Raw genomic sequence first — 18,485 nt, 5'->3', positions numbered from 1 at the left:
AGAGCTTTGCTTACTACACAGTACGTTTGGTTAGGTCTGCTAGTCTTGCTTTTTCCTGCTTGATCTAGCAGATATCTTGCTTATTGCAGCATTTGTACTTTCTTGCCTTTTGCACCCCTACTAGTCTGTTGTGGGACTGACCCATTTCATGGGCAGGTGGTGAACAGGCTATACAGCTTGCGATGGCACGATGTCGTGGCAAGGCCCCTTTTATGACGTTGCGCTCCTGGGGACACTTTTCATAGATATGGTATAAAGTTTCTTTGAAAGTATTTATTCTGATTAGAACTCTGAATTACTAAAACTGTATTACCAAAACGTGGTTATTCTTTTCATTTCAATAAAATATATATTCGAATTGCAAATCAGTTTATAAGGGGAAGATTGCATTTGTGTTGTAATGCGCCCAAAGTCTAGGGATTTGCTATTTTAAACCTGATCTTCCGCTGAACTTCTGTTTCAAACTCTGATAAATGATTGATTTCAAAGTTTTCAACCTTTCTCATAAAAGGTTTCAAGTCCACGATTTTGGGGCGTTACAGGTACAATTGAAGATATGAGGATATGGCCATTTTTATGAAGTTTTCAATGTAACTAATATACAAGGGGATACAGAACGGGAGTCAAAATGGAGTATCCGTGTATAGCATGAAACAAACAAGGCCTAATTGTTATTGCATCCACGGGAAAAAAAGTCTTAGGTATAACAATAGTGTCTTTGTTGCCGATAAATTTATACATTTTCCATTCTTGCCAATAAGCTTATATCTTTTTCAGTTATGGTTGAATGATGCCATGCACAATTTCATTATTATTAGAAGGTAAATAAGCAATAACTTAACTATACTCTGTCTATATAACATTGTAACTATTGTACTAATCTGAAACTTCCAAACTATCAGACTCATTGATGAAATGAAAACCCTTTACTTTATTCAATTTATTGACTGAATGAACTTACATGAGGTAACACATTTGTACAACAATAGCAATAAAATTTTCTAAAAATACTTGCATAAATACATTAATGCCAATAACCACGGTACAAGTGAATGAGTTTAGAATTTCAGTATGCTATAGAGATGCAAACAGACCAGATCCAGTATGCCACTTTTATGATTTTTGGCTGTTCCAACCTGATCCGACTTTCCCATGTATTTAGCTGATCCGGATCCAATCTGTTTGCATCCCTAGTATATTACATAAATAACACTTTGGTATTTGTCTCACATAATTTTATAAATAACACTAGTATCTGGAGACTGTTAATATTTGATATATATATATATACTTGTTTGTACATACGTATATACATGTATACAAATATATGTATATCCTTTGTACATATATTATATAATATATAATGATATTATAATATATATATATATATATATATATATATATATATATATATATATTATATCTTGTTTGAACTAGTTGTTGCACTACTAGCATCTCTAATACTCTCAAAATGTATAATAACATTCCTAGAGATGGTACCAGAGCATAGATGAGGGCCAGGTGTGGAGATTTGGGCCTCAGGATTTTCGCTAGTTGATGTGAGCCTACTAACGATTAGAGTAAAGCATTAGAGATAATGTTTCAGCACTTCTGGGACTGTTCTAGCATCCAGTGGCATTTCTGCAATATTCAGCCATGCCAGGTTTATCGGCAACCAAAAGCATGCAGTTGACAACCCCACATTATATCTCATTCATGGCAATAGTGTAAAAATATTCTGTTTTTTCATTGCCTCTACATTAAGAAAGTATATACGTTGTGTAAGGTATTTTTGTTATCTCTTCATCTAACCCTATTATATTAAGAGTCTTAACAGATGGGGCATCCTCACTGCTAGACATTTTTCTATTTTGACTAGTGTTTTGTTCGCAAAAAAGGTTGACGACAAAGACATACAATCATTATTTATTCAAGGAGAATATCAAGTTGTGGGTACTAAATCATTGTCAATCACTAGGCATTGTCTTTTGAAGAGCAAATAGTCCATGGTTCTCACCCATTTATAGCTTGAGGGGGAGTGTTGAGAATAACTTGTGTTTATGTTGTACTTGTGTATTAAGCGCAGGGGTTATTTTGTCTTTCAAGTTAGATTGGGGTGTGTGTCTTCGTTATTATTGTATATAGTGATATTTTTGTAGTTTAAACTTTAATGTGACTCCTCTTGATAATTGAAAATGTCAGACCCCTAAAGGGACAACTTTGCTGGTTTCTGTTGTCTTATCATCCCCTTCTCCTTCCACTTCTATACGCCTTCACAGGGCAAAAATTCCAAGAAACTTTGCACATTTCCCCATGCATGTATGTAGATGTGTGCATGTGTACATGCGTGTATGTATAGAAGGTGATATGCTACATTATCGGAGATAACAAAAATATTATGACCACTGGAAAAAGTACTTACAAAATGATTTAGAAAAAAAAATGGAACAATATGACTGCAAGAACAACTCATCCAGACTTGATATGTATACCTCTGCCAAGAATGCTCTTATAGTTGGAGATCCATCCAATGTCTCTGTAAAAGATGCATAGATAGGGGAGCGGGAGACATTGTCAAGCCTTCGCAGCTCGCGAGATGTACATCGATAATAGAACTGCAAAAGGAAAAAGTAAAAATATATTAGCGTATCAGACCAAGAGGTTGTCAATTGTTCATCTCCAGAGAAAGGACATAATCATATCAACAAAGAGAACACCAGAAATGCATCTGAAGTTCCTATTCAAAGGTTTTGAACAAGATATCATAGACCATGCATGTGCCACTAATACATCTAACCTTGAAAGTGTAGTGAAGTATGCGGAAATAGAAAAAACAAAGTGCACATGCATTATTACAAACCCAATATGGGATAATACAGAAAGCACTAAAGCACTATACAAGCACAAAGTGCATACAAGACTTCAAAGAGTCAAAAAGATCAACCCAACAACATAAAAAATATATCCTTTGTTGCACATAAAATGCTTAAGAGAAGCATTGAACAAATGAGGACAAGAGGTCCCATATATATAGGCTACACATGAAGTGGGAGCTCCCAAAGGAGTCATTGTGTAAAACTCAAAAAAAAATTTTTTAAATGACTTTGGATTCGGGTCGGATCCGAACCCGGACCAACTCGGACCCAATTGAGGCACTGCCTCCCTCGCTGCCTCTTAAAGACAGCGAGGCAAAGGGGGGGAGGTTCTCGAAACCTCCCTTTCCCCTCCTTGCTCTCTCGTCTCTTCTCTCTCACCCTCACGCTCCCTCGACCCTCTCCCTCACCGACTCTCTCTCGTCGCTCTCTGCACTCTCCGCCCCCCGATTCTCTCTCGTCTCCTCCCTGCATCTCTCTCGACTCTCCTACTATCGGGAGCGACGCAGGCGGCCGTCGACGAACCACCGCCACCGGCGACTCCCTTCGCCGCTGTCGGCGACCACCAGGTACGACTTCTCTCTTTATCTCCTGTTTTCTCTCCTCTCCCCCTCTCTTCCTTCTCGTTTGGCTCATCGACAGGGGGGCTCCGCTCCCCCTATCCCTCCTGTTTTGCCGACACGGGGTCTCTCTCTCCCCTGCCACTGTCCTTGGTTGGTCGACAGGGGGTCGAAGCCCCTTGCCGTCACCCCTGGTTGACAAGGGGGCTCCGCTCCCTATTCCTCTAAAAAACCGATAGGGGCCTTTGGCCCCTGCCTCCTCTCCCAAAAGCCGCAGGGAGGCTGTTGGCTCGTGCGCCTCTCTCTCTCTGCTCATTTTCCTCGCAGGGGCCGCTGCCCTTTTGCTGTTCTAGCAGGGGCCATCGGCCCCTGCCCTTTGTACTTTTCCAGCAGCGGCCGATGGCCCCCTGCCTTTTTAAATAACCAGCGGGGGCTGATGGCCCCTGCACCTGTTTTTTTGGCGGCAAGAGTCGTTCGGCCCAGCCCCAACCCTATGTATCAGAGAAGTTGAGTCTTCTCCTTGTTTTTGCTTTCGTCTTGGTTGCATGTTAATATCGCATATTTGTAGTTACAACAGATTCTACTTGCGCTCCGCGACTCGAGCCGTCAATCGTTTACACCCACAGACGCCAGCAAGCTTGCAACTCTCCGAGGTAGGAGAAGATTGCACGAAGGACTTGGATAATTGAATTAAGTTCAATTAAACTAAAAACGACCATTAAATATATATATATATATATATATATATAAAAATATATATATATATATAAATATATATTTAAACGAGTATGCACTTAACTCAAGGACAAGGTTTCGCGATCTTTGTCCTTTACTTTCTGTCATGTCTTTACTTGCTGTCGCGCATTACGTCGAGGCCTTTCGTTGCACTCCTGCTTACAGTCTTTACTTGCCTGTCGCGCATTGCGTCGAGGCCTTTCGTTGCGCTCCTGCTTACCGTCTTTACTTTGTCGTCGCGCTTTGCGCCCAGGTTCTTGCTTTTGCATGTGTTGTTACTGCATTCTATTGCAGATCACACTCAGGTTTTCGCTCATTGTATACGCTTTAGAGGCATCCTCGTGGAGGATGCAAGAGGCATTTACTGCTCTCCCTCTTGCGACAAGAGTTCAGTCAGGAGCTTAGTGATTCATCATCGTCGAAGGAGAGGGATCCCTAGCAGGGATTCAGGTTCTTTGAGTACGCAGTCCTGCAGACGAGTTGAGGTTCGAGCGAACTTCTTAGCGAGGGTTCTGTTGAGAAACCCGTATCCCGTCTATCGAGACCGGTATCGAATCATGCAAGGCATGTAGATACCCCGATAGCGGATGAGATTCTAGAAAATCGCATGCCAAATATTGGCAAAAACTGCTAGCTGTTTCAAAAGATAAAGAATGTCAAAAGTAAAGTTTGATAAACATTACATCTTTATGAAACACTCCTGTTCAGGCTCCTATTGAGGAGCTATACCCCCTTCATCCTAGAGTACTTGTAGTCGTGCACTACACGCTAGTACTGCGATGATCGGATGAGACGGTCGTGCGACCTCGAATAGTGCTAAATGCACAATGCTGCAATCACTTAAATGGTGACTGATTCACCTTCACAGGCAAGATGCTCGAGTGGTTTAAAGACCACAACATAGAATGGGTCGTTAGTTAAGCCACCTCTAACGCACCCATTCACTTCTTGTTGTCTGTCAAGGGAGAGGACAGAGCGGTAAAAAACTCCAATGGACAGGTTGTTAACAACCACCCCACGGGCAATGATCCGGCCTCCCCAGGCATTAGAGTTAGAGGAAAGGGGCTACAATAGTTAGCTCAACACTTCTGCAGAAGTTGGATGCATCTGTGGCACTTCTTACCTGCCTTTGAGGAATGCTCTCTTGGCTTAAGTCGTCCCTTTAGGAGCGGACTCAACTAGCTATTCGGGTTATTGAAAATACATAGAATAACAGACGCCCGAACTAGTCTCAGTTGTTTCTATGTTTTGCATGCGCGTACCCGCAGGCCAGTAATATCGAAACATAAAGTTTGTTCACACTGGTTGTTGGGTCGTGAGACTTGCTTGTTGCATGGTAGTTCACAGCTTACGATCAAATGAATCGTCTTGCTACGTTTTGACAGTTGTGTTGCTTACGCATTTGCACTGCTTAATCGCTTGCACTACTTACGCGCTTGCACTATTTACTCGCTCGCACTACTTACCTGTTTAATTGCATATCTGCTTTAAACTGCTTAGCATACTGAATTAGATGTACATAATTCAATTTCATGTAGTCTTTCTTGTGCACCTACTAGTTTTTCGTGAAACTAACGCATTCTATGGGTACAAGTGATGTTTAGGTACACCACGGGCGATGGTGCGATGGCTTCAAGACTTTCTTCTTCCTGCTCTTAGTTCGTGTCCTGTACGTTTTGGGTTTTGTAACGGATTTTCCTTGGGATATCTGAATTTTGTACTATTTGGAAACTTCTTTTAATGGAAGTGGCTTTTCCAAGCGTCTTGCAAGTAGCATGGTTTGTGCGTTTTGGTTCTTTTAGCTAACGCACCCAAAGTTTTTAGCTTGTCTTTCTGAATTTAACAAAAGAATAGTCTTCTGCTGATTTCATAAACAAACTCTAAAGAAAAGAGATATTTCTAGTCGCTTGCTTGTTTTCTGAAAATGTTCGCAAGTTTGAAATTTGGGGCGTTACAACTTGGTATCAGATCTAAGGGAAGCAAAGATTCTTGACCATTGAGCATCCGCATCGCACTGTGAGTATACCTTTCCTCTTGCTTAGTAGGTGTATTTTTGCCTTGTTAAGCTAAGAGACTTGACACGTTCTGTTTATGTACCAGCATTGCTGGGTTTTTGTAAACTACTCATGTTAAGCATGAATAGTACTTATGTTTTTGGCTTTTATTACGAGCTTCCTGAAATTTCTAATTTTTGGTATTCCTTGTTTACTTCAAGGATGGTAAGGAACTCAAATAAAGAGTCTGTTGACGAATGGTCAGATCAACAGGGATTCGTGATGGATTCCCTAAGTTCCTTGGCAGCGGCTATGCGAGACCAGATTCATTCACAAAGAGAACCAACGCCCGTTCCTGAGCCGAGCTCGCATACCGCAGTGACGTATGAGAATTTTTTGAAGCTTGACCCCCTGACCTTCGACGGCAAGCCCGACCCAGACATGGCCGATAACTGGGTGAAGGAGGTTGAACGAGTGTTTGAGGTCTTGTCAGTCCCTGATGGTAAGAAGACGTTATTCGGGACCTTCAGGCTGAAGGACAATGCCCGCAGTTGGTGGGACATGGCCTGGGGTGTGCAGTTTCCGGGAATTTCTCTCATTCCTTGAGAAGCTTTCAAAAAGGCTTTCTTGGAGAACTACTTCTCGCCTCATGCGAGGGAGAAGAAGAAGGTGGAGTTCTTGGAGCTCAGCCAGGGCAATTCGAGTTTGACGGATTATATCGCCAAATTCCAGAGTTTAAAACCCTACTGCCCAAATCTTTTCGCTGATGATCATGAGCGGGCAAAAAAGTTTATTCAGAGACTGAAAGAGGGGCTCATGTATCGGGTCCTAACCAACATGCCCTCGACCTTCTCTGCGGCAGTTGCTGTCGCCACCCTCTTGAGTGAAGCTTGGGAGCGCTCTAGGAGTACTCAGGGCAGGAAGCCACCCGCTGCGGGTGGTGAGCCGAAAATACCTTCCGACGGCCCAGGCAAACGGTTGTTCCTTCCTATAAAGAGCGAAGGAGGAAAGAAACGGTATCCTCCTTCGAAGCGTCAACGGCCTCAGGGCAACCCTTCAGCCAGGCAGTAGACTGGAATGTATGCCCCGGATGCCGACGATCTCACTATGGGCAGGCGCGCCTGCTCGAGACAGGCGGATGCCTATATTGTGGCAAGATGGACCACTATGCCCGCGATTGCCGCAAAAAGGAAGCTTATAACTCCAAGCAGAACAGCGGAGCACCTCTGCTCCCTCGGCCACTACAGCAGCGACATCAGTATCAGTCGCCACAACCGCAGTCGAGCGGTCAAAGGAGGGCATCATCTGGATGCGTCTACACCGCCAAGGCCGAGCAGTTGACCAAGGGCGACCTAGTGCAAGTTACCCTTTTTGTCGCTAACCAAGCGACTTTTATGCTTTTTGATTATGGTGCCACACACCCTTTTATTTAGGTAAATTTTGCCGAGTTTTTGCACATACCTGTAAAACCCTTGCGTAATACCCTTGAAGTGTATAACACGATTGGGAAAAACACTATTTGTGCGGCCTACGTACCAGAGTTGGACGTAGTCTTGGCAGATCGACATTTACCGGCTTGTGCTATCCTGCTAGTGATGACGGAATTTGACGTCATCCTAGGAATGGATTGGCTGCACAAGTATCATGCCAAGATTTTCTGCCAAGATAACAGGATTGTCTTATCTCCACCAAGAATGCCCAAGGTGGAATTTAAGATCGTGAAACCCGTTCGGGCGAGCAAGTTGATTTCGTTGCTAAAGGCGCGAAGCTACTTAAAGAAGGGATGCACTGTCTTTTTGGTCAGTGTCGTCCAGTCTGAGCCGACGCGAGTCCCGTTGGGAGACTTGGAGGTTGTTCGAGATTTTTCAGACGTCTTTCTGGAGGAACTGCTAAGCCTTCCTCCACCTCGTGAGGTTCAGTTCAGCATCGAGTTGCTGCCGAGTACTGCTCCAATTTCTAAGGCTCCATATCGGATGGCGTCAATCGAGCTTGAAGAGCTCAAGAAGCAGTTACAGGAGTTGATGGATCAGGGATTCATCCACCCCAGCGTCTCGCCCTGGGGAGCTCCTGTCTTGTTCGTGAAAAAGAAGAATGGATCATTGCGGTTGTGCATCAATTATCAGATGTTCAACCAAGCAACAATAAAGAATAAGTTCCCGTTGCCATACATCGAGGATCTGTTAGACCAGTTGTAGAGGGTCAAGATCTTCTCAAAGATCGACCTTAGATCTGGGTACCATCAGCTCAGAATTAAGGGAGATGATATCTCCAAGACGACCTTCTGGACCAGGTATGGGCATTACGAATTTATGGTCATGCCCTTTGGACTCACTAACGCTCCTGCAGCGTTCATGAATCTCATGAATAGGGTGTTCAAACCCTTCTTAGACACCTTCGTGATCGTGTTCATTGACGACATCCTGGTGTATTCAAAGAGCTAGGAGCAACATCGTGAGCACTTGAGAGTTATTCTCGAAACCTTGCGAAAAAAGCGTTTGTTCGCTAAGTACTCTAAGTGCGAGTTTTGGCTCGAGGAGATCATGTTTTGGGGACATATTATCTCCAAGGAAAATGTGTCCGTGGATCCAGCGAAGATAGAGGTTGTACTCAGTTGGCAGTAGCCGAGGAATGTTCGTGACATCCGGAGTTTTCTTGGATTAGCTGGGTATTTCAGAAAATTTATCCAGGACTTTTCTAAGATCTCTCTACCTATGACGAAGCTCTTGAAGAAAGAAACTAAGTTCGTGTGGGACGACAAGTGCGAGAGCAGTTTTCAGATGTTGAAAGAACGTCTTACGACTGCTCCTATTCTAGCCTTACCTTCGGGTCAAGGCGGCTTCGTAACTTACACCGACGCTTTCGGGACAGGCTTGAGTTGCGTCTTAATGCAGAATGATAGAGTGATCGCCTATGCATCGCGCCAACTTAAAATACATGAGAAGAATTATCCAACTCATGATTTGGAGTTAGCAGCGGTGGTCTTTGCATTGAAGATATGACAACACTATTTGTACGGGGAGCAGTTGGAGGCTTTTACAGATCATAAGAGCCTAAAATTTTTGTTCTCGCAGAAGGAGCTGAATATGAGGCAGCGGCGTTGGCTGAAATTCCTCAAGGATTACGACTTTACCTTGTCCTACCACTCAGGAAAGGCGAACATCGTAGTCGACGCTCTGAGCCGCAAGTCTCCCAGCATTTCCATTAATTTGTTATTCGCTGGGTGGAAGCTGATCGAGGATCTGATATCGTGGGAACCATTTGCGGTCACTCAAGATTCGATCAGTCTTTCCAGCATGGTAGCCCAACCTGAGCTATTGTCAAAGATCTTTGTCAGTCAGAAGATCGATGCGCAATACGAAAAGCTGAAGGCTCTAGCGCAGCGGGCCGATACCTCCTTCCGTCTGAGTGAGGAAGGAAGTGTATGGCATAAGGATCGTCTCTGGGTGCCAGAAGATCCTATTTTGAGAGAAGAGATTCTCGCAGAAGCCCACAAGTTCAAGTACACGATTCACCCGGGCGGCACGAAGCTGTTCAAAGATTTGCAGCACAGGTATTGGTGGAGCGGAATGAAGCGAGACGTAGACGAGTACGTTTCAAAGTGCTTGACTTGCCAACAGGTTAAGATCGAAAACCAACGACCAGGCGGAGTGATGCAGCAGATGGAGATTCCACAATGGAAGTGGGAGGATATCACAATATACTTCATCGTCGGTTTGCCGAGGACGCGGAGGAAACACGATGCGATTTGGGTGATCATGAATCGACTCACTAAATCGACGCATTTCCTCCCTATACGGCTCAGTCAGTCATTGGACAGCTTGGCAGACCTCTATGTCAGGGAGATTGTGAGATTGCACGGTGTTCCTGTGTCAATCATCTCCGATCGTGACCCGAGGTTTACCTCCAGGTTTTGAGGGAAGCTGCAGTTGGCCCTGAGCACAAAACTGAAATTCAGCAATGCCTTCCACCCTCAGACCGACGGACGGTCTGAATGCACGATTCAGACTTTGGAGGACATGTTGCGAGCTTGTATGATGAACTGGAAGGGAGAATGGGACTCTCATACTGAATTGGCAGAATTTGCGTATAATAACAGTTATCATGCGAGCATCGGTATGGCCCCGTACGAAGTCTTGTACGGGAAGCTTTGTCGATAACTTGTCTACTGGGACGAGGTTGGTGAACGGACGCAGGGTTCACCAATAGTGCTACAACACTATACTCAACAAGTGCAGATGATCAGGAAACGTCGACGTACCGCATAAAGTCAGCAGAAGTGTTACACCGATCATTGACGTAGAGAGCTCGTGTTCTCAACGGGAGATATGGTTTTTGTTAAAGTATCTCCTACTAAGAGCGTTTTCCGGTTCGGGAAGAAGGGAAAGCTGAGAACCCGATTCGTCGGACCTTTTGAGATCCCGGATCGGATCAGTGAGGCGGCTTACCGTGTTGCGCTGCCTCCTCAGTACGCTCAGATCCACAACATCTTCCATGTATCTGTGTTGAGAAGATACGTTCACGACCCATCGCACATCATTCATTACGATGATGTGGATATCCAAAAAGACTTGACGTTCGAGGAAAGACCTGTGGCAGTCGTTGATCGTCAAGACCAAGTGCTCAGATAAAAAACGATTTCTCTTGTAAAAGTACGTTGGCAACACCATGGAACAAATGAATGTACATGGGAGCCTAAGTCTGATATTAGAGAAAAATACCCTAACTTGTATTCTGACCAATATATGCAATAGAAATTTTGCGAACAAAATTATTTTTAAGGAGGGTAGGATGTAAAACTAAAAAAAAAAAATTAACTGACTTTGGATTCGGGTCGGATCCGGACCCGACCCGAACCCAACTGAGGCACCGCCTCCCTCGCTGTCTCTTAAAGACAGCGAGGCAAAGAAGGGGAGGTTATTGAAACCTCCCTTTCCCCTCTTTGCTCTCTCGTCTCTTCTCTCTCACCCTCACGCTCCCTCGACTCTCTCCCTCACTGACTCTCTCTCGTCGCTCTCTGCACTCTCCCGCCCCCCGATTCTCTCTCGTCTCCTCCCTGCATCTCTCTCGGCTCTCCTACTGTCGGGAGTGACACAGGCGACCGTCGATGAACCACCGCCACCGGCGACTCCCTCCGCCGCCACCGGCGACCACCAGGTATGACTTCACTCTTTTTCTCCTATTTTCTCTCCTCTCCCCCTCTCTTCCTTCTCGTTTGGCTCATCGACAGGGGGCTCCACTCCCCCTATCCTTCCTGTTTTGCCGGCAGCAGTCTCTCTCTTCCCTGCCACTGTCCTTGGTTGGTCGACAGGGGGTCGAAGCCCCCTACCGTCACCGCTGGTTGACAGGGGGGGCTCCGCTCCCTGTTCTTGTGCCCTGTCTTGTTTCCCTGTTAAGAAAACCGACAGGGGCCTTTGCCCCCCTGCCACCTCTCCCAAAAGCCGTAGGGGGGCTGTTGGCACCTGCGCCTCTCTCTCTCTCTGCTCATTTTCATGGCAGGGGCCATCGGCCCTGCCCCTTTTTACTGTTCCAGCAAGGGCCAAAGGCCCCTGCCCCTTTTACTATCCCTTTTTGTTGTTCCAGTAGGGCCCATCGGCCCCTGCCCTTTGTACCTTTCCAACAGGGGCAGAAGGCCCCTGCCTTTTTAAATAACCAGCGGGGGCTGATGGCCCCTGCACCTGTTCTTTTGGCGGCAAGAGTCGTTCGGCCCTACCCCAGCCCTATGTATCAGAGAAGTTGAGTCTTCTTGTTTTTGCTTTTGTCTTGGTTGCATGTTAATATCGCATATTTGCAGTTACGACGGATTCCGCTCGCGCTCCGCGACCTGAGCCGTCAATCGTTTACACCCGTAGACGCCAGCAAGCTTGCAACTCTCTGAGGTAGGGGAAGATTGCACGGATGACTTGGATAATTGAATGAATTTCAATTAAACTAAAAACGATCATTAAATAAATATATATATACAAATATATATATTTATACGAGTATGCACTTAACTCAAGGATGCGATTTCACGATCCTTGTCCTTTACTTTCTGTCATGTCTTTTATTGTCATCGTGCATTGCGTCGAGGCCTTTCATTGCACTCCTGCTTACAGTCTTTACTTACCCGTCGCGCATTGTGTCGAGGCCTTTCGTTGTACTCCTGCTTACAGTCTTTACTTTGCCATCGCGCTTTGCGCTCAAGCTCTTGCTTTTGCATATATGTTGTTACTGCCTTGCTATTACAGATGACGCTCAGGTTTTCGCTCATTGCATACGCTTTAGAGGCATCATCGTGGAGGATGCAAGAGGCATTTACTGCTCTCCCTCTTGCGACAAGAGTTCAGTCAGGAGCTTAGTGATTCATCATCGTCGAAGGAGAGGGATCCCTAGCAGGGATTCAGGTTCTTTGAGTACGCAGTCCTGCAGACGATTTGAGGTTCGAGCGAACTTCTTAGCGAGGGTTCTGTTGAGAAACCCGTATCCCGTCTATCGAGACCGGTATCGAATCATGCAAGGCATGTAGATACCCCGATAGCGGATGAGATTCTAGAAAATCGCATGCCAAATATTGGCAAAAACTGCTAGCTGTTTCAAAAGATAAAGAATGTCAAAAGTAAAGTTTGATAAACATTACATCTTTATGAAACACTCCTGTTCAGGCTCCTATTGAGGAGCTATACCCCCTTCATCCTAGAGTACTTGTAGTCGTGCACTACACGCTAGTACTACGATGATCGGATGAGACGGTCGTGCGACCTCGAATAGTGCTAAATGCACAATGATGTAATAACTTAAATGATGACTGATTCGCTTTCATAGGCAAGATTCTCGAGTGGTTTAAAGACCACAGCATAGAATGCGTCGTTAGTTAAGCAACCCCCAACACACTCATTCGCTTCTTGTTGTCTGTCAAGGGAGAGGACAGAGCGGTAAAAAACTCCAATGGACAGGTTGTTAACAACCACCCCACGGGCAATGATCCGGCCTTCCCAGTCATTCGAGTTAGGGGAAAGGGGCTACAATAGTTAGCTCAACACTTCTGCAGAAGTTGGATGCATCCGTGGCACTGCTTACCTGTCTTTGGGGAATGCTCTCTCGACTCAAGCCGTCTCTTTAGGAGCGGACTCAACTAGCTATTCGGGTTATTAAAAATACATAGAATAACAGACGCCCGAACTAGTCTCAGTTGTTTCTATGTTTTGCCTGCGCGTACCCGCAGGCCAGCAATATGAAAACATAAAGTCTGTTCACATTGGTTGTTGGGTCGTGAGACTTGCTTGTTGCGTGGTAGTTCACAGCTTACGATCAAATGAATCGTCTTGCTACGTTTTGACAGTTGTGCTGCTTACGCGTTTGCACTGCTTACTCGTTTGCACTACTTACTCGCTTGCACTACTTACGCACTTGCACTACTTACTCGCTTGCACTGCTTACCTGTTTAACTACATATCTGCTTTAAACTGCTTAGCATACTGAATTAAATGTACATAATTCAGTTTCCTGTAGTCTCTCTTGTGCACCTACTAGTTTTTCGCGAAACTAACACATTCTATGGGTACAAGTGATGTTTAGGTACACCACGGGCGATGACGCGATGGCAAGATGGCTTCAAGACTTTCTTCTTCCTGCTCTTAGCTCGTGTCCTGGACGTTTGGGGTTTTGTAACGGATTTACTTGGGATATCCGAATTTTGTACTATTTAGAAACTTCTTTTAATGGAAGTGGCTTTTCCAAGTGTCTTGCAAGTAGCATGGTTTGTGCATTTTGGTTCTTTTAGCTAACGCGCCCAAAGTTGTCAGCTTGCTTTTCTGAATTTAACAAAAGAATAGTCTTTCGCTGAATTCATAAACAAACTCTGAAGGAAAGAGATATTTCTAGTCTCTTGCCTGTTTTCTGAAAAGGTTCGCAAGTTTGAAATTTGGGGCGTTACACATTGAGAGCTCCCAAAGGTCATCAATGCTACCGTTGAGAGCCTCCAACGACTCTATGGTCTCAATGACCATAGAGCCCCTACATAATATCCTAAATACTAAAAAAGAAGAAAAATGATAAAACTACAAAAATGTCCCTAGTGAACAACAACTATTAAAATGTATAAAAAGATGAAAATATCCCTGGTAGGTATTACTTATTACATAATAAATAAATAAATATGTATGTATATATTTTAACACCCCCTCTAACTTACGGTGAATTACTGAAAGTTTGTTAAAGAGAAAAATAAACTGAGGTGCAACAAGAGCTTTAGTAAAGAAATCTGTAAGTTGGTGCTCCGATGTAACATACGACAACTCAATAGTTCCTCCCAGATATTCATCGCATATATAATGACAGTCCATCTTAATGTGTTTGGTTTACTCATGGAAGGTATGGTTGCTTACAATGTAGATTTCATTCTTATTATCGCAACTCATCTTCGAAGGATTTGAGATGATCACTCCCATGTCTTTAAGAAGACTTCTTAGCCACACAAGCTTCATTGTTGTCATAGCCATTGTATGATATTCAGCTTCAGTTTAAGACGAAGATATTTTTTGTTGCTTCTTGCACCTCCACAAAATTATAAAATCTTCTAAAAAGACACAAAAACCAGTAGTTGAGATTCTATCATTAGGGTTTCCCCCCAATCAGCATCAATATAAATCAACACATTTAAAGAGGAGGATGAGGATAGAAAAATCCCTTTGCTGATTGAGTTTTTAATGTATCGAATAATCCTTAACACTGCACTCATGTGCACAGTCGTTGGAGCATACTGTGACTGACTGACTGCATGAATCACATGGGCTATGTCGGGTCTGGTAATGGATAGGTAGGTGAGGGATCCGATCAACTGTCTATACGGTGTAGGATATTCAAGAAAAGTCCCATCTTCAAGTCTTAACTTTGCATTGACAACCTCTGGAGTTTCCACTTTGTCGTCAGAAATCCTTGACTTAGCACAAATGTCAGCTTCATCTCTATGATAAGATATATTTTATGGGAGAATATGCAACCCCAATACCTAAGAAATATTTCAAAAAAACAAGATCAGACATATCAAAATTTTCTTTTAAAACAAATTTAATTTCACTAATTCACTTTTTATCACTTCTTGTAATTATCATGTCATCAACATATAACAATGATATCATAATATTTGTACCTCTATTCTTAACAAAGAGAGTAGTGTCAGGATACTTCTTTGTTACTTTATTTATCAAAACCATTTTCTTTTTCTAAGAAAGTCACATCCTTGGACAAATAAAGTTTGTTATTTTTAGAATCAAAACATCTATATCCTTTTTGTGTTTCTCCATATACCATAAAGACACATTCAATTGCCTTGGGAGATAATTTTGTTAAAATACATGTAATCAATATATTTATATATATAGGTATATTCATCCATACCCGATAAGGGGTATTTCTGTAAATTCGCCCAATAGGGGCATTGTAGTATTTTTTACCTTTTACCTTTTTCCTTTTTTCCATTTTTTTTTCTTTTTCTTATTTTTTATTTTCTTTTTTTGTGCATTAAATGCACCCACATTGGGGGCCCCAACAAAGAGTCGTTGGACCCCCAACGGTCACAATTGTGACCGTTGGGAGCCCAACGACACCTTGTTGGGACTCCCAATGGTGCCGCTCTCTCTCCGTTGTTTCTACGTTTTTGTCTGTGCGTACCCGCAGGCCAGTAATATTGAAACATAAAGTCTGTTCACATTGGTTGATGGGTCATAAGACTTTCGTGTGTTTTGGTTACGTATTTTTTTGTCGAGTAAAAGCTTATCGATGAAATTACGTATGACTTTATGTGTCCTCGAGATTCTTATGATTATGATGCTTATGTTAGCATATAGGTGGATGACATATCACACCGACAAATGATTAGTTTAGACTATTTAGGTGAATGATACATCACGCCTACATAGTCTTATTGCAGAGAATTGCGTTATGATTGCCTAAGTGAATATAGCATACCTGTATAACATGATTGTTAAGTATCTTGATTTAATTGAAATGCCTTGAAGATATGTGCGTGAGTTACACACTAGAAAGGTCGAATGTGATGTGCTTTGAGATAAGAATTGTGAATGCATATGATGATGCAATGATCTGAATTGTCTTACATGCATATATAACTTGAATCCTTTGTAAATTTATTGAACTACGTAGGAATTACATATGTTGATGTTTAGTTGATTCATATTATGTAATCTGCATGTTCTCATATGTTGTTTATGCATGCTTTGAGGTCCTATTTGAGGAATGCAATGTTCCTTGTGGCAATGATACGATGCGTATTATTATATGCTTTTGTATGATGTGATTGATATGTGACGTGATAAGAAATGTCAAAAGCATGCGATAAATGTTCATGGTTCATGGAACCTTATTGGGGGAATCTGTGATCTTGTGATTTGTTTTACCATGTGAAGTGATACGATGCCTATTGCTGATATACATGTTTGTGCCCATATTGGTGGGTACAGAGCCCAAGAGCGGTCAATTGTTTGGAGCAGTCGATTGTATTGATGCATGTATCAATGGGTATGGTATCTGTTGAGGACCTGATCTCCAAAGAATTATCTGCGAGGGCGTGTATGATCAAGACCAGATGACCCAGCTAGGGTGGTAGATTCTCTGTGAGGATGTATACTGTCCACGAGCGGGTAGCCATAAAGACGGTGAACTCCTGTGAGGAAGTGTATGGTCCAAGACCGAGTATACCATCTAGGGCGGTAATTCCTTGTGAGGTTGTACATTTCCCAGACAAGGTGATTCGGCGTTGATCTTGTTAATTATAATAGTGGCTATCGACCCTGAGAGCAGTCATTTGTGTTGGTGCATGTATCACAATAATTTTTTATTGGATATGGCATTTGTTGAGGATCGGGTTTCTCAAAGGATTCTCTGTGAGGTTATGTATGATCAAGATCTGGTAACCGGCTAGAGTGGTAGATTCTCTGTGAGGATGTACATTGTCCACGAGTGGGTAGCCGCAAAGACGGTGAACTCCTGTGAGAAAGTGTATGGTCCAAGACAAGGTATACCATCTAGGGCAATAATTTCCTTGTGAGGTCGTACATTTCCCAGACCAAGCAATCCGACATGAAACTTGTGATTTTGATTACCATAAAAAGCTATGGTGAGCTGTGATATGTAATGAAAAGGGCGGAAGCACCAATAAAGCAAACCACTCTTTTAGAAGAGTGATGCCAAGAACCAAGAACACAAACACTAAAAGTGTATACAAAACCCACTAAAGAGAAAAGTACCAAAAGGTCATAAGTTTGATATTATTGAAGAAAGAAAGAAGAGGGTGAAAAACCCATTACAATACAAGAGAGAGCCTCCTCTATTTATAGAGGAGGAAACTAAAGAGGAGGGACCACAAGGGGGCTCCCCATCTAGTCGTTGGGAGCCCCAACGGTCATAAATATAACCGTTGGGGCCCCAACGACTAGATGAGTGGGGCCCCTTGTGGTCTTACAATATAAAAAACAAAAAAGAAGAAAAAGAAAAAGAAGAAAAAGAAGAAAAAGAAGAAAAAGAAAAGGTAAAAAAAGAGAGAAGGAAAAATACAAAAAGAAAAAGATTACATGGGGATTTACCAAAATACCCCTATCGGATTTTTGGGGTATAAGAAAACAAAAAAGAAATATGTATACATATACATATACAACAACAACAACTACGCTTTCATCCCAAAATAATTGGGGTCGGCGATATGAACCAAAAAAGAAAATCATTCTGGGTCTTCCACATGAATCCTTCTCCTCCAATCATTTCTATCCAATGCCATGTCCTCGGTGAGGTTCAAAGCATTCATATCCTTTCCTATCATCTCCTTCCAAGTCTTCCTAGGCCTACCCCAACCTCTTTTAACTAATATATTTTCCCATTTCTCCATCCTTCTAACTGGAGCATCATTAGGCCTTCGCCGAATATGTCCAAACCACCGTAAACGATTCTCTCTCATCTTATTTTCAATGGGTGCAACGCCTACCTTCTTACATATCTCCTCGTTCCGAATCTTATCTTTTATTGTATTTCAACACATCCATCTAAGCATACGCATCTCAGCTACACTCATTTTTTGAATATGATGTCTCTTGGCAGCCCAACATTTCGTACCATATAGTAAAGCGGGCCTAATAGTCGTCCTATAAAACTTTTCCTTCAACCGCAATGGCATTCTACGATCACACAACACTCCAGTTGCACTTTTATATTTCATCCACCCAACCTTTATCCTATGATTTACATCTCCATCAATTTCTCCATACTTTTGAATGATAGATTCTAAATATTTGAAACAATCATCCACCGGTATTTCTTGCTCACCAAGCTTCACT

At 43.0% G+C, this 18,485-nt stretch overlaps 1 protein-coding gene across 9 annotated transcripts in view; it reads right to left on the bottom strand.

Moving 5' to 3' along the window:
* The window catches only part of ABCC13 (multidrug resistance-associated protein 11), a 255,662-nt gene that overhangs the window by 23,717 nt on the left and 213,460 nt on the right, over positions 1-18,485 (bottom strand). For all 9 annotated transcript variants that reach the window (XR_016430764.1, XR_016430766.1, XR_016430765.1 and 6 more), the window contains one exon: positions 2,493-2,615. Coding sequence is in view for 6 of the 9 variants with exons in the window: in XM_089998956.1 (XP_089855082.1) it covers positions 2,493-2,615 (123 nt within the window). In the remaining 3 variants the exon portion in view is untranslated. The remainder of the gene's footprint in view (positions 1-2,492; positions 2,616-18,485) is intronic.

Source organism: Nuphar pumila, chromosome 3 (assembly GCF_984573655.1).
Source record: "Nuphar pumila chromosome 3, dmNupPumi1.hap1.1, whole genome shotgun sequence".
NCBI lineage: Eukaryota > Viridiplantae > Streptophyta > Magnoliopsida > Nymphaeales > Nymphaeaceae > Nuphar > Nuphar pumila.
The sequence above is the reverse complement of the archived record's forward strand: the minus strand, read 5'-3'. Positions and strand labels throughout refer to the sequence as shown.